The 27,507-nt window shown below is 32.2% G+C and overlaps 1 protein-coding gene across 3 annotated transcripts; it reads right to left on the bottom strand.

The window, feature by feature from the left end:
• Positions 1 to 2,278: 2,278 nt before the first annotated feature.
• Positions 2,279 to 10,057, bottom strand: LOC111998571 (probable protein phosphatase 2C 52). Of its 3 annotated transcripts, none has more exons than XM_024030658.2 (6): positions 9,789 to 10,057; positions 7,388 to 7,890; positions 6,959 to 7,306; positions 6,764 to 6,881; positions 6,434 to 6,657; positions 2,279 to 2,973 (listed from the first exon to the last, which is right to left on the bottom strand). In XM_024030658.2, exons 2-6 carry the CDS (start codon positions 7,634 to 7,636, stop codon positions 2,494 to 2,496), a joined length of 1,419 nt encoding a protein of 472 aa, XP_023886426.2. In that variant the 5' UTR covers positions 7,637 to 7,890; positions 9,789 to 10,057; the 3' UTR covers positions 2,279 to 2,493. The 3 variants fall into 3 exon arrangements, with proteins under 3 accessions (XP_023886426.2, XP_065628373.1, XP_065628372.1); XM_065772301.1 differs by having other exon boundaries at positions 7,388 to 7,855; XM_065772300.1 differs by lacking the exon at positions 9,789 to 10,057 and adding an exon at positions 8,480 to 8,980.
• Between the last annotated feature and the right edge of the window lie 17,450 nt (positions 10,058 to 27,507).

Genomic DNA, 27,507 nt, shown 5'->3' with positions numbered 1-27,507 from the left:
CCTCACAGAGAGCACCGGTGTGGTGCCGGCCAAATACCCTCCGAAGGTCAAGTTAGAACTTCTTTTCAACTCTAGAGTGCTAGAGAGGGGTTAATTATGCGTACCTCGGCTTATGAGGGTATTGGGGCTTTTATAGTAGTAGAGGGTGGACCTTTCTTCCTTGGAGTAGAAGTCTTTTCCTTATAGGAATCCTTATGCGCGTAGATTGCGGGATCCTTTCCTTATAGGACTCTGATACTGGGCGTGGAATACAAGCAATTTTCCTAAGACCCATGCGTGATGTTCAAGTTATGGTCTTCATGGAACCGTCAGCCTTTCAGCCGTCAGCCTGTACTTCCCTTCAGCTAAGTTAGCGTCAGTCTTCATGCGTTCAGTAGCCTAGGGGCTTCAGACCGCCGTCAGTTGAACTCGGGGACTTCAGCCCGTCAGTTTTGCCTTGATCTAGTTAGTATGCATTTTGTTACATTTATCTTTCGTCACAACTTGACCCGTCAGCTAGAACAGAAGCTGACGGGTTAAGTTCATGTACCTGTCATAATTCTTCCATATCAATTTTGATCCATTTTGGCTGGCGTGGGTGGTGTGTTGAATAGAGTGTTGATGTAGCTAACCTATACCTTTTGGCTCCTTAAATATTGGGTAAGTTTGATTTTTGTCTATATTTAAAAAATAATAATTTACTCTTTCCGTAAATTCTCACTTACATTAATATGACTTTTTATTTTTTTTCTTTTTCCTTCTCTTTTTTTTTTTTTCAAGATCTTTCTCTTCCCCCTCTTCTTTATTTCTCCATCCACCAAACCATGTACCTCACAACCATGGGAAAGTAAGAATCAACAAAAATCATTATAAATGTAAATTATCAAACAAATTGCCTCCAACTACGACTCTTTGGCTAATAATTACCAACATGTATCTCATGTATCAGATATATACATATTCTCATAATTATAAGACCCATACACTGTGAAAAAAATGGTGCATATACCTGATGTATAAAATAATTATTGCTACTACACAACCCACTGCATCCATGCCTCTTCAATGCCACAACGGCATGCCTTTAAGCCATAGATTCAAGGATTTTCTAATTGAATACACAATAAAACCTCTCTCATGCAGCTTGTCTACGTTAATAATGTTCCTTCCATAAAAAAAGGGGTGGGGGGTTGTGTAAGTGTTTCATCATATTATTATTATTATTATTATAAATCATCATGCAATCAAGATTCTTAAACTCATCCCACATGACAATCATCTTATTTGAAACCACGTTAAATAGAGAGTGATGTGAGATAGAAAAGAATTGACACAAGAACTAAATTATTACATTTTAAATATTTGAAGGATGGAATTCTTTTTTTTTTTTTTAATTTGAGGGACAAATCAAATTTACGTATTTTAGAGAACAAAAATATAATCAGTTATCTTGATATTTAATTAATGCCACATTAATTAAAAATACTGTATCAAATGACATCTGCCAAAATAAAAAAAAAATGAAAAAAAAAAATGACAGAGACTAAATTGTCACATTTTTTAATATTTTAGAAACAAAAATCCAACTTAACCATGTTTCAAGACCAAAAATTTAATTTACCCATATTTTATTTACTTAAACTTAATTATTTACTTTTGATGTCTCTTAGAGACATCTGGGTTGTAAACTCAATGAACTTAAAGGGCATACCATACCCGGAAGTCTCGAGTTTCATCCATCATATTATGGATTCATTAGATTTTCTAGTGTTCGCAAACAATAAGTAGAATAATCTTATTAAAGGTTAAAACACTACTTCCTCAGTATATAATAATAATAATAATACTTCCTACCATTCTACAGCATATTTACTCATTAATGTATTGTGCAGGCTAGAAACCACTACGTCCCCACGCCTTGTTGCAAGTTGTAATCACGAGTATCCATCTACCATTATCATATTCACCAACCCAAGGACAACTCATTGAACACAGTTTGAAAATGATACTCAATACTGTTTTAGGATTAACATCGATTCCAATTCCTTTGTTTCACTGATCTCTCAATCACATATCACCCGGTGACAATTATACCCTTAAAAGAGGAGACTATTCCAGGCAGCAAAAGCTGTCTCTCAAGTAACAAAACAGGCATTTCAGGATCTTCCACATCACAACATATAAACTTAACTAGGGTATCATTAAGTACAATTTAGCTTGAGACCTGAACCCATAATAGTGTCACACAAAACTTGGCATGTGCAAATATCCTTACGCAATGAGATATTATCACCACAGAAATTGGAACCATGCTGATATCATTCCATGATGAAAGCGATTTCGACTGAATTTCTGTGCAATACAAAAGAACAAAACATTGATTGTGGCTTTAAATGTACATACACAAACCTTGGACAATATGTCACCAAAGAAGAAAGGTTTTCTTCTTGTATTTGTAAGGTGCCAAGACCAAGGTAATACAAGAAAACTAGCTCCATTCCATTTCTATAGAAATCACAAAATTTCAGGGTTTGGCCTCTCCTCAGAAAATCTGGGAAGTTGAACAAGTGAGTTCACTCGTGTGACGCCTTCCAAACCTAACCAATTCTGATCTTCAGCCGCTACGGTTTCCTCATTCCCTTCAACCTCAACAGGTAATCGTCCGTACGCATCATTTTCTTCTGATGACCTGACTGTAAAGTTCCTTTGCAAAGATGGTTCAGACTTCTGGCCATCATCTGATTCAATAGCATTACCAGAATGATTGCTCTGAAGGGTTGCAGAGGAGAAGTTTTGTTCATCATAATCAGATTCTGCATCCATTTTCCCATCCAGAAACAAACAAACCACTGCACAGTCATCCATCTTCGAAGTTGGGTATTTGAGTTTCCATTCACGAGCAGCCGAGTCCACCAGGATCCTTGCAGCTGACGATCGGGTTGGAGCTGTGGATACTATCTCAACCACCTCTTCATTGCTCAAGACATCCCAAACCTGTAATGAAACCAAATTAGAACCATTCAAAAGAAAAAGAACATAAAATGATTTCAGGCAACTCAAGGACACCCAACGCTCAGAGATGAAAAACTTGAACAGGTTATCAGAAAGTCATGTAAGTCTTTTTCTATTCTCCAAATCCCATAAAATAATTTTGAAGATTGTTAGAATTATGGTTAAGTAATTAATATCACAATTTCCTAATAGCTTAAGCTTTTAGGACAATCAGTAATTTAACATGGTATCAAACCAGGAGATCCTAAGTTCGATCCTTGTCTTCACTCCACCTCCCATTTAAAACGTTAAATTCCCACTTGTTGAGCCCCCACTTATAAAGGGGAAGTTTAAGCCCACAAGTGAGGGGGAGTGTTAGAATTATGGTTAAGTGATTAACCTCACCATTTTCTAATAGTTTAAGCTTTTAGGGCAATCGGTAATTTAACAAAGATCATTTTTATTGTTCCAGTTAAGTTTCTGCTTTGTCATTATGTTGAGACTTCAATCTATCCTAGTTTCTACACTCTCTCTTTATTGGGATCCATCTATAAGGATAAATTCTCACCTCTATGTTATGGCATGCACAAAATTTTCTAGTCAATAGAAGAATTGGGTAATAACAATATTAGATTGTACCCAATGCACAAAGCTCCTACTTTTGTGAGATCTAGTAGAGGTAAACAATAGGAAGCCTAACCCAGAGAAAGCTGATTCCAAGGGGGATAATAAATTTAGCAAATTATAAAATTGGGGGTGAAAATATTTCATGAATTAACTCTCCCAAGGCTACAAATCTAGGATAATGCAAATAAATGGGCAAAGGCCAATTCCCATTGGAATTAGAGTAATCTAGCATACAAGAGTCAACAATTTCTTTGTTTTATAGCAAATCTAGACATTCATATTAATGAACCATGAACGAAGGGTTCCATGTATGAAAAACTACAATTACAGGGAAAAAAGAATCATTTGTAGATAGGAGGACCATCAAAGCACTTACTAGTAAGCCCATAACTCCATTCCAGACCATCACTCATCTGACCATTCCCTCATCCTACTCATTAGCTCTTAACAACTTAGTAAGCTGTATTGGAATGGGGAAGAATGGTAAAATAATAATTTAAGTTTACTTAACATTGTACTGTAGTTAACCAGCTTGACTACTCAACCCAAAAAAATCTCAAAGTGTCAACAAATAAATATAGAAGAAGAGGCTTTCCACTGGTAACTAAGTAAATACTAACTGAAAGGTGGTCTTAACAAATTTCTTTAACCATGATATCCTTGAATATAACTGTTTTATGAGGATGATTCCCAATATCTTGTATTATTTCAAAACATCAACAGTATTCATCATACCAATTTAGCGTAGATGTCACCTGACTGTATTGGCAAACAGAGCAACTATTACTGCTATTTAATAAGAGGTAAATCTCACAAAGAGTTCTTTTGCATTCTGCATAACTGACTTCATAATCTGAATTACAGTGCAAACATTGTTGTACCCGTCAGTATTATATTTATTGCAAAAATGCAAACTATTTAAGTTCTCTGCTATTATGAATTAGTACATCTTTTTTTCTTTTTTTTCTTTTTTTCTGAACTACTACGTCTGTTAGTATGTAGCAATATTTTTAATTTTTCATGTTATTATAAACTATGGTTTGTTTAAAAAAAATATATATATATATATATATACATATATATGGCTTAAACTGTGAGTTGTCTTCGTAGAAGTTTTTTTATTTTTTTATTTGGAAATCCATAGGATGAAAATTGCATTAGAAAAAAAGGGGAAAAAAAAATCTTTAACTATACATACACTTCTACAAGCCAAGGATTCTAATTATGCATATCCTAACATCATTATGCAGAATGGTTCTTATTCTCCACAATGCCTATAATTATGAAAATAAGTATGTACTCACTTTCCTCTTTCTTCTTTTTCTTGGTTAGCTAACAATAACATACAACCTAGAAGAAACTACTCCCCTATACCGGGCAGTTGTAAGAGGTATATGCTTCCAATATACCAAACTCCCAGATTATGATGATCAAGAAGACATTCATACAAGGCAAGAACTAATGCTTATAAGGTAGTTTTACTTTTGGTCCTCTAGGTCTACTTTCAAGTAACTAATCAAGTTTCAAATCTAATTAGAAATAGTTTTCAGAGTCAACTAATTCTGGGGATCATATCACTTATACTTGCTCAATAAGATTTCTGACCATTGGTTCCTTTTATTTTAGTAATGTTTGCTTTCACAATTGTGGGAATCATTTATATTGTTTCCACAAACCTCATACAAGAGGCAGAGCATTACCTAAAGATTAACAAACTATTTGCCTTTTTGAGTGTCATTTCTCAAAAAAGCATTTCCACTTCTACTTCACTACATACACGCATGTGTGTGTGTTCTCAAGAAGCAATTCAACCCTAACTTGATTATGTACGATCATGTGTGCAAGCTCACAAGTGTGCACAAGTGCACTAGCATGCATCCACATATGTACTGATGCATGTGCCTCTATTTATATAAATCTGGCCCAGTTCAATCCTCACCCAAACAAGAAACCATGTGATTCTACAACATGAAAAAAAGCATGAAACAGGAACTAGCTCCATTGCTCCAATCTTAACCCAACCACTTTGACCCCGTCAATACAATAATCCAAAAAAGCCATGATGTTTGACTATCTAAAATGGAAACCTTACAGACATTCCGCCTCTTTTCAACTCATAGCTAGTAATGAATTTGTGGCCATCAAAATGTTAACATGTCATGTATCAGATCACTATCAACTAACAGAATAGACAATACTTGTTAAGTGAAATTCCATGCATTTGCCAAACATATGAGCCATAAATCACTAGTTTTGATTAGCAATGATGTACAAAAATCTTCATACTTTGAACATAAAGAAGTTTTATAAAGCCATAAAACAGATCAAAAGCAGCAAAGATCAAACTACTTATTAACTCAGCGTCAGTAAAGCAAAAAATTATTGCACTAAGAAAAAGGGGGAAAAAAGAGAGAGAATCAGAGAATGCAGTCTGGGCAACCTGGCACACCATGACTGTCTAAAAATTTTTCCTGTTGATTCATAAGCCCAGCGTAAGTCCATCCAACTTTTTATGTTTGGTGGTGATATCTATAAGAAACATCCTTTCCAATTCTATTACTTGAATATTGGATTCTGGAAGCCATTTTAGCCTCCCCCACCTACCCCCAAAAAATAAATCTCAGTCACCAGATTATTGCAAATTGTAGGATATGATCCACAGGCAGCACCACCTAGTTTGTGGTGAGCAACCGGCATAACTTAGAGTGGCAAATTAGTTTATTCTCGCCCATGAATTTTACAAAGTGGAAGGGAATTGAATTAAGATATGGAAATTGGAAGGAAATAAAATAAAAAGGAAAGAACAAATGCAACCATCAGAGAATGAAACATTTACCCCATCAGAGGCAAGAACGATGAACTGATCTCTGTCCGTCAGTAGCCGGTGAGAGAATTCAGGTATGGAGATCACCCCATACTCCTTCAAACAGAAATCCCCAAATGCTCGAGCCATTGCTAATCCAGGTGCATCATCAAATGGCAACCATACCCTAGGCACTTCAGGCTCATCTTGCAAAGCAAAGACCCTACCCTTACAACGTTTAATTCTTTCAGCCTCCCCTATATGAATTTACATCACATCAACAGAATTAGGCACACACGATAAGCATATATATATATATATATAATCAAGAAAATTGAAATATAAGTATATCATAATACATACTTGGCAAATCGGGCTTTAAATCAACAGTCAACTGGATTGCCATCATGGAATCATTACTGTCCCTAGACCCCATAATTGCTCGAGAATCCCCAATATATCCCATAAAAAGGCTTGAGCCCTATAAACAGAAGCAAATAAGAAGAGGCATAACAAGTGGAGTATAATGATCAGTATGGGCAATGTTTTCTGGCATACCTGTTTCACTATGGTGACAGCGGTGCTACCACTACAGAAGCAGTCCAAATTTGGATGAGACCTCAGCTCTTTATCCATGGCCTTGTATGACTTTAAGAAAGCTTCTCTCCATATAGAATTTAATTTATCCTCCGTTGAGCAATCCTTCTCTGAATCTCCACCATCTGATCTCTTCAGATTCCCTCTGAAGCAAGTTGTATTTGACCCATTTGACCTTGACTGATAAGAATGCAAGAATGATAATAACTTTATCGGCAGGACATCCCTTACTTTGCGTGCAACAAGATGGCCATGTGGACCATGGCCATCAAAGATACCACAAAATATAGCATCTTCTGACATGAAATCCTGCAGGAATTCAAATCCAGACTAAGAAACCAGAAACCAAATATAATTAGATATCATTCCAACCTAAAGAACAGAACTTACTTCCCAGACAACCATGGCATCCTGGTTTATACCCTTGCGGCCCTGCTGTGTGAATATGCAAGAAGTACGGCTCTTTCCATTCATAAAAATCCTGTTCGGTATGGATGGTAGATGCTGCAAGCTAACAACATGGTCTGAGAATGTTCTCCTCGTTCTCTTTTGCCCGCAAAAACAAGAGGGAGAGACTGTCTCTCCATTGCTCCCGCTACTACAAGTACTCCGACTACTAGTTGATACACAACTCCCCATTTACTCAGCTCCAGAAAGAAAACATTACATCAGATGTAAATAAGGGAGAAGTTTCCTCCTTAGCCAGACCAGATCTCACATGAAATTTTGAGATAATAGAATAGTCAACCAAGGATAAAGACCATTCAAACACCAAAGATTCTCACACATAAAAACACAAGCCACTTTACACTTCTGTATAGAAATCTGGCCTCATTTTATCTTGGTCAAATGCATAACCTGTTGGAAGTTACGAGAATCGACATTGAAACCAACTGAACAAAATAGGAAAATATTAGTTTATTGAATAATTTAATCTATAATTTCACAGAACCCATCAATGGCTGCAAGTATAGAAAAATCAACTAATCAAAAAAATAGTATTGTTAAATCTTCCATGTGAACAAGGATAGAATATGTTTTAAGACCGTCCAGATCATTTGCCTTCCATCAGGAGATACAGATCAAGTGGTGATATTTTATTGTAATTTAATCCACAAACTACGTATTGAAGGTATTAAAGCCAATGAAAATAGGAAATTAAGAACACGCTAAGGCCAAAAAAAATGGTACCATCAAACAATGTCTTGCCTTTTCATACAAATCCATATTCGTCAAAAAATATAAATAATGAATTAAGACCAATGGAATCTCCACTGACAAGGCAAAGATGCACATTCAAGAGGCAACTAGAGTCTCCTCATAGTGCCATTCGAGGAACAATTCTCTCTCTCTTTCCAAAACACACAAATTCGCTAACACATAAGCACACAAACAAAGAAGCATCCACCATTTGTATTTCAAAGAAATACAAAAGAAAAAAAACTAGAATAAGAATATCCACGTAATTCTCAAAAGTCTTACCTTACCTTTCCTGCTCAACAAATCACCAAAAAATACACCAACACCAAGGGGCAAGCCAGACATTTTTGCACCCCATGACAAAATTTCACAATATGTCCTTATTTAAACCTCTAAATCTCCGTTTGGCAGCTTAGAAAATGTAGGAAAAGATTATTAACTGCCTACTTTTTGATTGGTTCTTACTGTAGATGTTTCAAAAAACAACCCAGCCCAGTTCAAAATTGTTTAAATTTTATTGAACTTAAGAACCTGCCAGAAAGAAAGTCATAGTTAAAGTTTTGATTTATTTTTTTTTTCTTTTCCTTTTCCCCTGCTTTTTTTTTTCCTCGGCAATCAAACGGAGCAGAAGACTGGTCAGTGGACTCTTTTTTAGCACAGGCAGATATAGAGAGAGAGAGAGAGAGAGAGAGAGAGAGAGAGAGAGAGGGCAAAAGGAAAAAAATGTACAAAATTTTGAAATCCCACTTGGGAGAGAACCGAAAAGAGATAAAAGTAAAGCTAGAAAAGCAGAAAAGGACGAAAGAAAAGCATGATTTTGTCAACACAGTATCAATGAACAAAACCCAAAAAGGAGCATAAAGAGATTAAAGTAATAAGTCTTATGCAATTATACTATTATAAGAAGAAGAAAAAAAAATAGACAAACAGTGTTCCGTTTGGTAACCTAGAAAATGTAGAGGAAAACCCAGAAACAGAACGAACGAGATCAAGCAATTACAGCTGATTTTCCTAAGAGACAAAACCAGATAAAACAGGGTAACCAAAAATGACAACTTTCCTGTTTGTTTAGAAAAATGTAGAGGTTTACAAAAGAAATTAACAGTTCAAAATTTTAAATTTTCTTACAATCAGTCTAAGCACAGCCTAAAGTTTCAGTTTTGGTTAACTACAGCCGCAAAAAACATGAAATCCAAAAGCATTTCTGATTTTCTGTTTAGTTTCCTCTGTTTTTTCTCAACCAACAAAGAGAGCCTAGAACCCAAAACTAAAACACAATAGGTGTTACATGTACATGCAGTGATGCAAATGGTTCGTAGAATCATTACTCAATGCCACTAAACAAGCTTTACTTGGGTGCTAAAGTTGTAACCGTAAGCAATAAGTTAAGTAATTACTAACTGAAACAAACACATACCAACAAGGAAAAATAGAATAAACCCGGTTAAGAGACTATGAAAAGTAAAGTGGAATGGCAAGAATGAAGCATAAAAAGAATTGAAAGAAAAAGTGGGTCTTTGCAAGGGAAAGATTAACCAAAGAGAGTGAGTGAACAGAAAAGTGTGAGTTTGGGATAATTAGCAGAGATTACCTTTTTGGTGTTTTGGCAAAGATGAAGCTTTCGGATCAGAATATTGGAAGCAGAGAGAAGATAAAGAAATAAAAAGGGTTGGTTTTGGTTATAAATATATCATATTGAGAAGGTAGTGGTGCATTAATTGCAAAAGCAGAGCAGAAAGTTATGCTAGAGAGAGAGATAGAGATATTTGGCCGTGGCCGTGCACTCCCGGGAGAGAAATGATGATATATTTGGATCGATTTCATGAAGCCAAAGGAAAACACACCTTAACTCCCCTCACTCTCCTCTTCAAGGCGCGTCTATTACCTTTTGTTTTTTTCTTTTTTTCTACAAAACATCAAGTACGTGTTTAAAGAATATGATTTTACAGGGTAATCTGACTGGAGGAAAAAATGATTTGTCACCACATGTGAGTCATTCGTTACCTATGCTTTGTGATTTTGTCGAGGAGGCCAATGTTTCCACATGGGCATTTGTGGTCATTCGGGCATTGACTAGAGTTATTATGGTTCATGTGTTTGGGGGCAGGAATCCGATCATTTCATTTATCAAAAATAAAAAAATTAAAAGAGAAAAATTATTTGTGTTTGGTTGGGAGGGTGATGGAGAGAGAGGGTTTTAGAGGATGATAAATTAAAATTTTGGATATATTTTAAATGCAATGTTAGAGAATATGATGATTTACCAAAGTAAATTTACTTTGTGTCTTAAATTTTGTATCATATATTTTTTGTGGGGATCATAATCTTTTAAAATTCCAAGAGTAATTACACCATATAATTCTTAAAATCCTATCTATCAATTATTATAATATGAATGAGTTGCATTTTGCTATATCAACGGCACTTAAATAAACATTGATTATCTTCTCTAAATAAATAAATAAACATTGATTATATTACCAATATCATTATAGTCAGGGACGAAGCTAGGACTTGGAATTAGGGGGCGACTTTGCTTCTGGTTGTGTGTGACGACTCCAGCCTCCAACTCTACTACTTGACCACTGAGGGTTTTTTTTTTTTTTTTTTGATAAGGAAATAATTATTTTGTTTTAAAATTTTTAAAGAGTCAAGTTGTTTGTTTTGGGTAAAATAGGTTGATTGGGCTTGATTTTTTATTTTAGGTTTACTATTGGTAATTTTCGTTGTTAGGCTAATTTTTTTGGGCTTGTATATTTTGTTTTAGATTTAGATCTATTAATTTTTTATGGTCTTTAAAATGAGGAAAATGCTAAAATTACAATTTTTTTTTTACGAATTATTGATGTGATGAGTGTTATTGGTATATAAAAAAATGGTATAAGTGGTAGTCCCAAATGCAAACCAATAAAAATTTGTTGCCTCAATAGTTTGTAAAAATGTTATAAAAAAGCCTATGACTATAGCATTACACTTAAAAGAATTGATAATATTATTAAAATGGGCAAAGTGTAATTTTATATAATAAAATTACTAAAATTACTACCTATGTATATACTAATATTTTGTTAAAAAAATAGGGGTGGGGGGAGGGGGTGGGGGTGGCATTGCCTCCCCAAGTCTATATCTACCTCTATCCCTACTTGTAGTTCAACGGGCACCCCCAATCCCCTGCCCCCAACTATCAAATTGAAACCATTGACTATTGCTATTTTGGTATCAATTTAAATAATTGTTGATGTGACAAATCCAATCCACTCATTTCACAATTCGTGGAAACGATTTCAAGAACTTGACAATGAAATTACCCTAAAACACTAGAAGATTTAAATTAGTTTTCCATCCTTCTTTATAGTTTCAATGTTCTATAATATTTTAAATCATTCTTTTTCTTATTTCTTTAATAAAAGAAAAATTTTTATGGTATAAGAATGGGGGAATTTTATTTTAAGAATATTACAAATTAGAGACTGATTATATTCTAGTTGTGTTAGATAAATGGTACTTTTTCCTTGAAGAATAGAATGATGTTTGGATTTGTCTAAGGTTTAACAAAATCAGAAGTATGAAATTAAAATTTTAAACCCATACATTTTAACTATCAATTCTTAATTAATTGATTCAATTATTAGCTAAGGTAGTTAATTAGCAATGGATTCAAAGCACAAATAAAGTACTACTTGATGTAGCATAAACATAGTTAAAAGCGCATTTAACAATTATACATAGAGGAAGATATTTGTTCACGAAGTGAAAACTCTTGTAAAAACACCTACCAAGGTAAAAACACTCTTGAGGGCAGAACCTTAAAAAGGCAAATCCACTATAAAAATTGTTGCGATATAGCCCGTAATTACACAACATCACTGTACATGTCGATAAACTACCATACTTGAGCTAATCGCTACTACATACTCCTACCTTATTCCTCTTATGCGATCCACTTCACAAACAGTTGTCGTTTGTGAACTAACTTACTAGTCACTGCAAGAGCTTCTTGTTAGTATGCATAACTAAGGATGTCTTTTTGTTTTTAGTGATAAAAGTCTAATTAAAACACACATATATGGATGATCAAGATGGTTGGCTCAAGGACCTATCAAGGATATTCAATGAAGAAATTTGGAAAGACAATGGAATTTTCTCTCAATGGTTTATCTCTATTTTTGTGGTAGTATTCTTCTCCAAAAAGTAGGATTAAAGTTATGCTATTAATATGGGAATGGATTAGGGTTGCAGTGGCCTCTGGAAGGTAGGTTCATAATCTTACAAAATGTGTATAGGAAAACTTTAGAGCAAGGTTGATTTTAGTTAACTAACCAACTTGATTAATTAAGCCAATTATGTGAAGATCTAATTTAGTGTGTAATAGGCACAACCATATTGCAATTAACCAATGTAATGGAAAATAAAGAACACATGCAATATGGTTACGAAGGGAAACCCTAACAAGAAAAACTTTTCAGGAATTATTGATCACCATTCAATGGAAGAATTCATTATAGTAGAATGGAAGCATAACAATATAGAATAACCCAATCGTAATATTGTTACCTACAATAGAACTTACTCACGTGTCCATAGGCAATTCCAACCTAGTTGGATTCTTCTATCTTCTGAATCTCTTCAATGCAAAGATACTCAATCTGTGTCTAATCCTACATCAACAACTTGGTGGAAGTAGGGTTTTGCAGCATCTTCACTTGGAACACCTCAAGATCTTAAATATGGTGCCAGAGATGATGCTCAGAACAAAACTCTTACGCACACAGACGTATTAAGATCTCCTATTTTCTTTATGTTCTCTTTGACATTCTAATGTCATAAAATGGCCTTTTGTACGTTCTAGAACCCTAGGACACTGATAAGGGAAGTTTTATGGCGCTGATAAACTCGTCCATATCACTCAAACGAGCTCTTCAGTCCTATACGGTGAACATCACTCTTAAACCCATTTTACACTTTTTATAAAATACAAAGAAAATTACCCAAATTACAACGTTTTGTGTCATGGAACATACCAATAGTAGATTTCCTAACAAAATAAATATGCAAAAAAGTCAAAGATAGGAACTATGTGAATAGAAAGATATAATAAAAGATATATTTTTATTTGAACAAAAAGATTTTTACAATAAGGACTGACGATTCAGGAATGAGGAAATTGATTAATCAATTATTTAATGTACTAGTATTATGCCCATACGATGCACGGCTTAATCAAAATTCATGTGTAAATAATTATTTTATTAATTTACTTAAAATAAATAATAAAAATAAATGAATATTTTACTTTTAAGTTACATAATAAATGCACGTATTGTGAGACTAAGGTATCATAAAAAATATAAAATATATATATATATATATATATAATTGAATGGAAGATGATAGAGGTACTTAAAAAATATATATAAAATGATTTTCAATAATACATTGAACTTTAAGGCTCAATTAATCACATATATTTAAATGGAAAACCCTTGAATTTAATAGATAAAAACTATTCAAAACAATAATTAAAATCATGTTTAAGTAGAAACCTCAATTTAATAATTAAGAACAATCTAAATTATTAAACATTTAAAAATTTGAAGTAGAGAGACTCACATGATAATTTAATTTTTGTTCTTGAAAGCATGGAAGAAGATATTGAAACTGGAGTGAGTTTCACCCTATCAAGTTTAAGTTTAAACTTAAAGTGTAAGTCATGTGCATTGCATGCTACATGTATATGTATATGCATGTGTGGGGACCAGATAGTCAGAAGATACTGGTAAAACTATGTATTCTGGGCCTATGGCCCAATCCAAGGATATTAACATGTCCGAGGACGGCTAAGCAATGCTATTATTAGAAGGGGAAGAGAAAGGGACAATGATTGTACATAAAAGTCCAAAAGATGTCTGAGAATAGAATTCATATCGAAAGTAGGGATCCAAGATCAGTAGGAATGCCCTACCGTCCTAAACATCCTACAAGGTCGCATCACGATTAGAAGTCCGACACTGGATAGGAAAGGAGTAGAGAAAAGCAACAAATATCTACAAAAGCTGCTACCTCCGCATTAAATGTACTGTACCAACTCCCTGACCACATTAATGTGAAAGTGATACCTGAACAGTATATTTCAGCCTTACAGCTACTAGCTGGAGATGGATGGAAGGTGTTGATGGGACAAGTATCAAGACCGACCATTTTGGATGCAAGTGGCAAATGGACATGAGGAGGAAGGAGAGTATATAAGGGGAAGATGGTGCCCAATAAAAAGGGGGATCGAAAGAAAATTCAAGAGAGAAAGACTGTAACATCTTAGAACAAAGCTTGTAATCAAATTTGAGAAGAATATATAAGAATAAACCGCCTCGGATCTTGCCGAGGACAAGTTGTCTTCAATACAAACCTTTTTTCTGTTCAATATCTTAATACTTAGATCCCTTGTAGTGTCTTTGGATTAACTAAGACTCAGTATTCAACACATTCTCTACAAATTCATTATTTTGGGCTTTTTGAATCTAAGTCCATCTACATAATGGGCTTAGAATCCAAATCTGGTCCTTACAGCATGAAAAATGATTTGAATTTAATATCTATTGTAAAAAAGAGGCGGTATAGTCTTATTCCTGTCTAGTTAATTCTTGTTATAATTCCTTTATGCAGTATATGTATATGCATGAAAATTATTTGAATTTAACATTTATTGTGGAAAAGAGGTGGTATAGTCTTACTTCTATCTAATTAATTCTTATTATAACCCCTTTGTTTTGCAGGGAGAGAGAGAAACGGATCTTTTGAAAAAAAAAAAAGTCAGCGTATAATATATAATAGCTAAGATATTAATCTTTGGAAGTGGTATCTCATACAAATTAGTATTTCAATTATAGGTTTTGGTAATTAGAAATTAGCGCATAGTAGTTAATAATTAGAAAGTTACTTTGAATTTTTTTTTTCAAAAATCCCTTAAAAAAGTTTTAGTAGAGTTTAAATCATGTTAATAAATTATCTCTCTATTCAATTTTTTTTCAAATCATGTTAATAAAAAAGTTACTGATAAAACTATTATTAGTAAACATTTCTTAGGCTTATTTATTTAGCTTTGTTGCCAAATTTATATAAACTCTTTCTTTTTTTCTTTCTAAAGAATATAACACAACCTAAAACCTATAAACAACAATTTACATTCAATATAAAGAATATAATCAACCTTATTCATAATTTAAAACTAATAAATTAACACAAATTATAAATTAAGATATAAATTTCGAAAAAGAACAAAAAATAAACTGTTTGTTTTCTCTATCACTTTGAGAGATGAAAGTGTGAGTATGTAACTAAAACTTGAACCAATTATTGTAGAAGATATATATATTGTAGGGTCAGTTTTTGTAGCCTAAGCCCAAAAGGTATGGGTTAAAGGCCCAACGAACCTAGGACAATGAATTTGTAGAGAGTGGGCGAAATAGCTGGGCTGGTTATGAATTAAACAATTGTTGGCTAGGGTACTTGCAGTGATGATAACATGAAATAATGCTTGAACAACTCCATGAATGAATGTCCAAAGAGATGTTTTATTAAGTGAACAGTAATTACAACATTCAGAGCTACAGTAAAGCTTTTCTTTCTTCTCTCTCGTCTCCCCCCTTTCTTATCAGGGACCCTTCTTCTTTATATAGCATCTTTTCCCATCATCTCCATCGTCCACCTGTTCTTCATCTACGTATCTACTTAAGTACATGTCACGTCATGTGTCTACTTTAGTTCTTTGTGAGTGGCGGTAGCTGAGGTTACACTGTTCAGGGGTCTCCACATAAATGCGACCAGAAAAGCTGTTGCAGTGCATTAAATACGGTGGTAGCAGCTTTTCCTTTAGATATTTCTTCGTTCTAATCATCTCCAAACCTACCCAGAACTTATCATTATCATTAGGATTGCTAGGAAGATCATTCGGACCTTTCATACGTTTGATTGATCAAGGCTATTTGTGACCAAGGAGTATGACATCTTCGGACCAGTAATGACCTCTTTGGACGGTACTCCCCCTCTACTTCTGAGCTTCCTGCCTTCAGATGGACTGTCCCCACCCAATTATTACTCTTCGGAAATATAATATTCCTCAACATGGTGCCCCAAGGCCATTAAGTAGCTCTGGGTTTTTACCCCCCCCCACATATATATATATATATATAGTCATATAGAGGTAGAGTCTCATTTGATATAGAATTTAAATCCAATTGGAATCAAGATTTCTAATCAATTTGTTTGTTGCTATCTCATAAATCCCATAAAAAGTGGAATAAAAAAAAGGTCATATGAATAGAAAGAAAAAAGAAAAATTATTTTATGGAAAAAAAGAAACTTTTCTTTTATAACCCAAAAAAAAAAAAAAAAAAAAGCAAACAAACGTTTTTTGTTTTTAGAAGAATAAATTATTATATATAGATACTTTTTTTTTTTTTTTGGAGAAGAAAGAGAAGATGTTTAGTTTAAACTTAAATACTTATTACCTTATTTATAATTTTTTTTTAAATTTTATCTAAAAACATTTTAGGTAAACTTGTATAAACAATAATTATCTAAAAAAAAAGTCACGTGTGAAGAGAAAGATTTTGCTATAGAATATGTCGCTTTTTTATTTTTTTTTTTTTTATTTTTTATGGGTAGTATTTTTTTTTTTACACAAAGTAATATAATTTAAATTAAAAAAAAAAAAAGAATAGATGAAGATTTTTTATTTTTTATTTTTACATGTATTGTGTTTTTATTTTTCTTTTTTACACTTAGTAATATAATTTAAATAAAAAAAAAAGATTAGATAAAGAGTTTGAGTTGTAATCAAATTAAAATCTTTTATCAACTTATAAATTATAATAATATAAGGATTAGATGAAGAGTTTGGATTGTAATCAAATTAATATTTTTATCAATTTAGAAATTATAGGAGAATAAGATAGTACAAAAAAATTATATTTATTTATTTTTAATTCTAATTTTTTATTTTTTGCAATTTAGTGCAGCCACTTAGCGTAACCACGGCTTCTAAGCCAAACTTTTATTATATAGTATATGATTTATGTGGGTTTCAGTTACTCAATTAGTAAAGTATTTTATCATTGAATAAGGAACTTAGATATAAATCCCACCTACACATAAAAATAAAAATAAAAAATCTATTGGTTTTTTAGCCTAATTATTAAAAATAATTAGCTATGGTGACCATTTATGCAATAAACTTTGTTTATTAGATAAGTGTATGGCTGAGGATTGAGATGAAATTCCAATTAGATATTTCTAGAAGTTATATATATCTCAAATGATACTCATCACAATAAATTCTAGCTCTATCAACAATAGTAATAGAGTATAATTTGATTTTCGATTATGTGTTGACAAAACCAATAATTTTTTTTAGAAGTTAAAGTATTTAGTGGCTCTTGGAAATTTCAAAAAGTAGAGTCATAATGTCATATATGAAAAACCTACAAAAGGGTGAGTATTTTAAGAGTAATGCTCCAGACATAAACTATTTTATAACATTTTTACAAATTATTGATGTGACTTTAATATTTTCCAAATAGTTTGTGTCTATAACATTACTGGTATTTTAAAGGTCAAGGTCATGTCACCCTTTGTTGGTAAATTTATAAGATGTGAGTTTTAAGGGAAAATTTTATGATAGTTTTGTATTTTTTAAGGGCATGATATCCATTGTAATTGTGGGGGAGGATTTGTTCCAAGCCCGCAAGCAGTTTGTCTGCTCTGGGGCCAAAAGACCTACACGGCTTTGTTCCTTCAAGCGACATGAGCAATTTTTGAGACTTGCTCCCACATCGAAGAAAGATACGCTCCACTCATGCCTTATAAGCCTTAGCTGAAGGCAAGAGTGTACCACTACAACACGAGCAGTTTTTGAGACTTGCTCCTGCATCATCGCCATGTATTTTTCAAGTTTCTTAATCTCCATCATTCATTTACGTATATAAATAAAGAATTAAGATTATAATACTTGAAACAAACAATTCTAATTACAGTGAGTACCATACACAAAGGTACCATAGAAGATTCCAGGTTTTAAGACACCTGTTTTAGTTGATAGTATTAGTGAAAATGATCGGTTTAGGAAAATTGAAATGTTTTAAGAAGTGTTTGACTTTGAGAACTGAGATGATATTCCAATTAGATTTTTATGTGAATTATTCGAATCAAATTAGAAGAATGTCAAATGGTACTCATCATCATAAGCTTTAGCACTATTGGCAATGATAACAAAGAATATGATTTGAATGACCAGTTAAATCATCTTATGATTTTAATTTTTAGATTATGTGTTGATAAAACCAATAATTTTCTTAGAGGCTAAAGTATAAGCGACTTTTGGAAAAATTAAATTAAAAAAAAGTAGGTTCATTTATGAAAAAACTTGCAAAAGGATGAGAGCATTTCAAAAGTCAAGGGTCGTTGCATCCTTGATCCCCAACTCCACCCATAGAATATTAATAAAGTATCGCAAAATATTATTGCTAAATTATAATATGTGACTATTTATTTTATTTCTGTATTTTTTAAGGGTATGATATCCATTTTAATCATTGTCATATATTTTCAAGTGTGTTAATTTTCATTATTATTTTATGAATATAAATAAAGGGTTAAGATTGTAAAACTTGAAATAAACAATTTTAATCATAGTGAGTACCATACATAGGAGAAAGTATTTGGTATTAAATAATACCATGTCAGCGGTATCAAAATTCATTAAGTTTGAAACATGCCAGCAAAAAATAACTACCTAACTAACAAATGAAAGACGTGTAGTAAATAGGTATTTTTACACACATATTTCTTATTTATTAGGTTTTAATATGAATGATGAGGTATTATTTGATACAAAATACTACTTCCATACGTAGAGGTACCATATAAGAATCTAGGTTTTAACATGTGTAATTGAAGGTATTAGTTAAAAAAATGATCAAATTGGGAAAATTGAAATATTTTAATAATAAGTGAAAATTTTAATTGATACTCTTTTAAAGTTTAAGGTTTAATTTATTAATACCCTAAACTTTAAAGGGAATTGGTAAATTCTTTTTTACTTTTATGAATACTCATTTGAGACAATAGGAGAATATTTCAATAATTTTGACTGAAAATTAAAAACAATTTTCTAATCCATCAGTCCTATAGAAAGATTACGCATGTGCATAGAAGATTTTATATTAAAATTTCTAAAATATGAATTTTCTATATAAACAAATTGCCTCAAAGACGTTAATTAGTAATTAGGCATTCCTTGATATTGGTGATGTAGTTGATTGTACGGTAATAAGCAAAAACAATTGGAACAACACCAATGTAGCTAAGTGTCTTAATTTGATACCTAAATCATAGAAAAATATTATGAAAACAAACAAGAGAATTTGTGAATATTCCATACGTTCAAGAGAATCAATACTGTATTAAGGTTGTTTCAATTTGGTTAAGAGAATAAAATACTCTGGACTAATTAATATCAATGTATTGTTTTAAGGTTACTACTATTTATACACACACACACATATATATATATATATGTTTGTATATATGTATTTATTTACTTATATGTTTATAAGCATATAATTAAAATTTATATATTTTATAAAATCAAATATTAGCATGGTAAATTAACCCAATATATTAATTATGAATACAAATTTTATATTTATTTTAAAATATAACTAATAATTTTTTTAAGGGATGAACTGATACTTGAATTAAACATCATAAACCAATTTTTTTTTCCCAAGAGTTTATTATTGCTTAAAATTATCCTCTATGCATATAGTTTGATTCGCCTATTCTTATGTTCTATTTTATTTCCAAACTCATTTAAAAGGGTTTATTATTATACTATCTTCACCTTCAATGTTATTTGGAGTTATCTTCGTGAATTTTTTTTTGATAATCATCTTCGTGAAATATTACTTAATATAACCTATATCTTTATAATAATAAAAAAAAATAAAAAAATCAAATGGGTGTGTGCTAAGCTAAAGTAAAGATAATTGATTCTAAAACAAAAAAAAAGAAAAAAAGTAAAGATAATTAATATCCAGGTGGCGTTGTACCTAAATTAGGGTGAGGGACACGCGCTGTAGGAGAGGGTGAAAGTGGGTTCCGTCAGAGATTGAAAGACAGAAAAGCACGCCAAACTGACACATGCTACGGACCACGTGACGTGGCACTCTAAGCTAAATTAAATGTTCCATCGTCAAAAAGATGAAACCCAAACAAACTCCACCAAAAACTCATAGTACACACTCACCTCCAGTCCGTGCTGGCTTTGCTGTCTTCTCTCTTTTTATTTCCAAGCTGCCCACTCTCTCCCTCTCTCTCTCTCTCTCTCTCAAATTTTAATATACTACAATTTTAGTAGATAGGTTGGAGAGAGAGTTTTTTTTTTTTTTTTTTGTTGATGTGGGTGTTGTTGAAGATTGCATATATAGCCTTTATAGTTAATGGAGTTATGTCCCAAAAGCTAATTAAACCATGCCACTATGCCACAATCATTCATGCCCATGCACCCCTGTACCTATAGTTTATCTTATTTAATGCAATTATGTAATCCATTATTAGCATTGGTCCACCTTTTTTTACATGCATAGCAAAAACCAATTATCTAGGGCCGTTTAGTAGAATAGTTTAAGTAATATAATTTGTATTTTTTTAAAATATGTATAGGTAAAAAAATGTGTAAAAATACGTATAATGTTATTTAAAAACTGAAAATATGTTACTAAAATGCTCTACCAAATGGGTCCAATTTCCTTTTCTTTTCTCATAATATTTCGATGAAGGCAAATTGGTAAATTGCTACAATTTTACTCTTTTTACTGCTGCATATTCCATTTGTGTTTTGTGCCTTTACACTTTATGGAAAAAGAAGCAGGAAAAGTCTTTTGTCATAGCGAATAAAATCATGTTTACATGCAGAGATAAGTCCAAAATAGAGATTTTATTTTTTTTTTTAAACCTTTGAATGTCAATGGACAATTCGATATAGTATCTGGAGAATATATTGTTTCTACAACTTCAATGATTTCTAACTGAGATTGGCAAAATCTTTCTTTGATAACATCTAAATCAATCTGGCCCAGTGCAGGTTCACCCTTCAAAATCTAACCTAAAAACAGTAGAGACATGTGATATATGTGGGAAGATTCGGTTTCACTTTTAATTTTACACGATATTTACAAACACTAAAAAGAAAATAACAGTGAGTTTATATCAATCAAGGAGTACAATTTAGTAAATTACGACTTCAGTTCTTGAGAGAGAGAGAGAGACATGCATGTCATATTATATTAGTCGTTAGTGTGTTGTCTACAGCGTTGACAAGGATTGCTGCAACAGCATTATACCAATTATCAATGCCAAAACACCTTAAGTACATCTGTTATAAAAATAATGGCACAAAGAATAATTACAGTCATTGAGAACCCCTTTTAATGGTACGGATTTTATTTTTAAATATAAATTTGATACTTGGGAGAGAGATATTTAAATCCTAAATATCTTTGTTGAAAAATCTAAGAAATATTATTTGAGTTATAAAGTTCTCAGTTAATTTTAATTATTACTTCATAAATTTTACAATAAAACCTTCTTCTTTTCAATTGAACCGGTATCTCCATGTTTGGATTGTGTCCATGTTTCATGGTTCGAGGGATTTTTTTTTTTTTTTTATATATATATATGTCAAAATTGAATGAGATTAATCCTAAATTTGAGCTTTTAAGGATAACATAATGATGATTGTTTGGTTTAATTGTTATTGTTATTGAGAAAAAGGAGTCAATTAATAACAAACAATAAGCAAAAAAATTATTTTCATTTTTTTGATTATTTATGCAAGTTCAATGGGTACTCTAAGTAAATTAGCCAAGCACAATAATCAAGATAATAGAAAAGTTTTGGATAAAGTTTGGCTTCAAACCAGTTTTGAGTTATCTCTTCCAACCCATTACCAAACGATTTATAAGGCTATCTATGTGTATTATTTAAACAAGTTACACGACTTATTAAAATCGTCATATGACTAAAACTACACATGAATGATCTATGCAATCACTATATATATAGTAGGTTGGAGAAAAATAGCTCCAATCTAGTTTAAAGCCAAGCTTTTTCCAAAACTTTTAGTTTCTTGTTCCTGTGGATAGATGCTGAAAATTTCTATTATCCTGTTTATTATGCTTGGCTAATTTATTTGAAATACCCATTAAACTTGCATAAAGAATTTTAAAAAAATGGAAATAATTTTTTGCGTGATGCATTCATCCTAATCTAGTTGTCTCTCTAAATAATAAATACGTGCATCAGTCCAATGCTAATGACATAAAAGCACCATGTGAAAGGCTAGAGCTTTTTGGTCAGTTTGCTATTAAGCACTAAAAAATGTAAAAAGGAAAACCAAATAATTACATCCACAAATTAGACTATATATGATCGCAAATCTGCAATGAATTTGGAGTTTAGATCTTTCAAGCAAGCAAATAAAATGCTTGCCTCGTTTGACTAATGAGATTTTGAATAACAGATTGAAGTAAAAAAATTAAAAATGCTGTGTTTTGGTCTTTCCCTAATCAACCCCCAACAGTTGAAGGCCTTTAACAAGGACTTAAAACTTACAGCAAATGTTGGCTGGCAATTGAATGCCACGGCTCCTCCAAACCAATTTCTGTTGCTATTTTGTCACAAGTTATTTGCTTCTTTTAAGTAAAACTGTAGATCAAATTGCCGAAACTTTTGTGCCAACTTACATAGCTGGATGTCCACGAGATTGGGCCAGCAATATCCTAGCTTTGAACTATTAATGAGATAGTTACTTACTCATTTGCAAAGCGTTGAGGGTATATAAGGAAACAATGTAATTCAAGATGGGTTAGTTCCCCTCCCAAAAAAAAAAAAAAAATTATATAGCATTGGTCAAGAGCTTTGTAATTCGATTGATTGATATCTCTTAATGTATCCATGACATCAATAGTTCAAATCTTCTTGATTTTAGAGGGCATTTTGGATATATTTGTCAGTTCAGCAGGCAAGTTTTAAATAATGAAATAGTTGAGATTTTTTTTTTTGTTGGGAAATTATACTTTATCCCCTCTAAATTATGACTATTTTTACACGTACCCCCTTAAACTATGAGAATGTGCATTTTACCCTTTTAAACTATGACCCTTTTTACATTTAACCTCATCAATTATGAAAATGCACATTTACTTTCCTAGACTATTACCTATGAGATGTGGTGCAAAGTGTTACACAAGTACTAGTTTAGGAGTGGGGGTAAGTATGTACTTTCATAGTTTAAGGAGGCAAGTGTTATGCTGGTAATAGTTTAGGAGGTAAAGTGTGTATCCTCATAGTTTATGAGGGTAATTATAAAAAGGAGTACAGTTTTGGGGTAAAGTGTAATTTTCCTTAATAAATACATGTATCTAACTATGTTACTAGGGTTTCTTCTATGTATATAGTATAGGGGACAATGATATATTATAATATGTCATTGCCTATGTTGGGTACATACAAGAATATTTTGTTTTTGGGCTCATAAAAAAGTATGTCTTATCTCTTATTATTTAGTTCAAATTTTTTACTTGACTCAGACTTTATTTAAATTTTGTTTTCTTTAACAAGAATTGGCAATACTATCACAAAAATTTGAAGAGAAAGTTAAGGATGTCCCAAGCAAGTTTGAAAAGTTAATATGGTTCTTAAAATGGCTACAAACAAAAGTAGCAAAGTCGAAGGAATTCTTTGTGCATACCTTTGGTTGTTTAATATTTGTTTTGTTGTTCAAGTTTACTGCTACTTATTTTTATCTTATTTGATGCATCTCTAATCCTGAAAATGCTAAAACTTGGTCTTTGCAAAATGAATTCAATCATGCTACTATTAGTTTTGTCTCTAGTGGAGATATAGATAATACTCCAATAATAGAGCAAATTTTGAACCTTAGATTGAAAAAAGTTGTAATTCTCGATTACAAAAATTATGTTGATGTATTTTTCATTATTTTTAAGATTAAGTGTTTATGAAAGAGTGGCTGATTATCATATTTTCAAATGAGCATGAAAAACAAAATACCTACTCTAAAAATGCATAAGAGCAAAAGTATAGTCGTAAGAGTGAGATGAAAAGTATAGTCGTGGGTTCAAAAACTATTGGGTGCTTATGTAATTAGTGGCATTGTTTGGTCTCTTTCATAGGAAGAATAAGAGTTTGGATCACCTCTCCATTAATTATAACAATTGAACTATTAAAAAAAAAACCTTTAGGCATAACTAATTGAAACCCAAATATACTTAGGAATATAGTTCCCAACTCTTTGGCAACATAGCAATGAATTACCAGAAATACTTTTTAATGCAAATTTTCAACGAATACCTTTTATACTATAAATACCTTAGGACTGGATTGTATGTTTGTTCCTTGCAGATATGGAAGAGTTAAAAAAAATTTGTAAAGAATTTAATGCACAAGAAGCTAATGATTTGAAAAGTTTGGATATCGTCTTTTGGAGAGCCAAGTTTTGTTTCAAATTGAAAAGAGATTAGGATATTTGTTTATGTTAACCATTTCTTTAAAATTCTTTCCCTATAGTTGAAATGTTGTATATGTATTTTATTTGTGTTTTAGTATGGTTGATGCTAATAGTTTATCGGGGATCTATGACCAATCCCAAAATTCTTGGCTAAGTCGCTGTCGTTGTTTGTGAGTATATAAAATATATTTTGTATTAGGTTTATATTAAACATGGTGTTTTTTTTTTGGGTCAATGCTATTCTTTTTTTAATTTATTTTTATAATTCAATCGTTACATACTTACACTGTCATATATTTCTCATATTTTGCAATTATACCTTTGTTTCAAGCTGAATAGGGATTAGGGTATTTGTTTGTGTTATGACCATTTCTTTAAAATTCTTTCTATGTAGTTGAACTATTTTATATGCATTTTATTTGTATTTTAGGTTGTCTTCAATTAGATACACTAGTTAAAAACCGTGCTTTGTACAATTTTAAGTAGTTATACTTAACTTTAAAAAAAAAAAAAAAAATTAGAAAGTAGAGTTGACTTAACTTAATATAAGTTAACTAATAAAATTTTATCCAACTATAATTTTTTATCCAAATATCTTATTTAAGCACACATTATATTGTTTTTATTTTTGAATCTTCTAGATTGAGTTTGTTGTAGGATGTTATTTGCAACTAAACAAGAAGAGCTTCTCACCATGGTTGTTAAGGTTGCTCTTAGTTTGGCTCTCATTTTGATCTTCCTTGGCGTAGTTGAAGCAGTTGTTGGAATCCACAATTTTAATGGCTCTACCTTTGCTGGTGTCTAATTGCCTAATCACCTAAGCTTCAAATGTCATTTCATTTTTGAGAGTATCAGTTGTAGAGCTTCAAGTAGGCAAGTGGTATTAAATGAAGAAGATGATGAACATGGAGATGTTAATTTTTATGTGGAATCTCATAAACAGTCTTTGAAGTTCCACCTAAAGCACAATCTACTAAGCAAAGAAATTGAGTTTGTTCTTAACTTTTAAAAGACCGTAACTTTTTTATGTTGACTGCTCTAATTTTGTTTTTTTTTTTTTTTTGTTTTTGTTTTTTTTTAATGGTGAAGTGATGAGATGGGTTTATGGAAGTCTAATGCAGGTGATGTCAAGTGGTTAAGAAGACACTTTTTAAACCACAGGTAAGCACTTCTAAAATAAACAAATTATAGGTCCATAGGTGGGTAAAATGCAATTAACCCTTAAAACTATTTGTAAATATATGACTATTTCTACAAATCTTAAATTGACTCTAGCCAGTGTTAACTTATAAAAGATTCCAACAAGGAAAGTTTTAAAATCTCAATTCAATCAACAATTTCACCTTGACGCAAAATTGTTTATTCGACTAAAAATTTCACACAATGATGAAATCAAGTGTTAAACCAACAATTATGCTAAGACGGTAATGTAAAAAAAGAAGAAAAAAAAAATCTTTTACTACAAGGTGGGCACTAACATGTTTAATCAAGCTTGTAGGAACATTGATGTTAATTATAGATACAAAAATACATTATGCATTAAAAAAGAAAAAGAAAAAAGAAAAGTAAAGAGTAATGTTAGAAATACTACACATTTTACTACAAAACTATGTGGCACCAATCACAAAAAGGTGATTCTAGCATTTATTTATTATATTGTTGACATTCACTAATCACATTTACTTTCATATTAGTTTGTAAAAAATTTGTAATATCTTTAACATTTTTCAAAAGTAAAACAATAGCTGAGATAAGATAGATATCAAGCTTAAGTATCAGCCAAAGCTTTCATTTGAATATGATTATTATTGTAGTGGTGGGCAAGGCCCCATGAAAGTCCAATCTTCAAATGCCTGCGATATTTGGCAACAATAGCTTAAGAGCATTCCCATTTGAATATGCACCAAAAAAAAAAAAAATCAGCACACTTTATCTATTTTACATAATTACTTTTACAACACATTCTACATCATATTCTTTATTTTAAAATACATCCCATTAAAATAATATATTTTCTACCCACACCAACAACAATAATTGAATCCAAAATACCACTACACCACCTCATGGCCAAACATGTCATCGTCCTTGCCACTTGTCACCAAAACCAAACATAATTTGAACCTAGTAACAACCAGTGGAGAGGATCTCGTACCGTACCGGCTGGTACGGCCGGTAAATACCGTACCGGCCGGTCATCCGGTACAATTAGCCCCCTTATTTCGTACCGGGTTTAATACCGGACGTACCGGCCTTGTACCGGGCGTACCGGCGAATTTCGGGTGTTCCGGCCGATAAATGAATACCGGGCCGAAACAGAGAAAACGTTCTTTTTTTTTTTTTTTTTGACACTTTCAAGGGCAAGATTGTAATTTCATTTGATCCTAATTCTGAGTTTCTAACCCTAAGTCCTAACACTACCCGCACAGCCCTCTTTCAGTTCTTCTTTCTTTCTCTCTCACTCTCTCTTCCAAGCTTCACTGCTTCAGACTTTCAGTTTCAGCTGCTCTGCTCTCACTCTCTCGGTCACTCTGTCTTTCACTCTCTCGGCCACTCTCTCTTTCAGCTGCTCTGTGTTTGACTCTCACTGTCTCTCACTCTCTCGGCTACTCTGTTTCTCACTCTCACGGGTCTCACTCTCTCGGCCATTCAATCTCAGGTAAATTTTGTCTTAATTTTGTGCTGCAAAATTTGTTGGAGCTTTGACTTTCTTTGGCTATATTTTGAT

The sequence above is a fragment of the Quercus suber genome, unplaced genomic scaffold (genome assembly GCF_002906115.3).
Source record: "Quercus suber isolate HL8 unplaced genomic scaffold, Cork oak 2.0 scaffold_56, whole genome shotgun sequence".
NCBI lineage: Eukaryota > Viridiplantae > Streptophyta > Magnoliopsida > Fagales > Fagaceae > Quercus > Quercus suber.
This window is presented reverse-complemented; position numbering and strand designations above follow the sequence as displayed.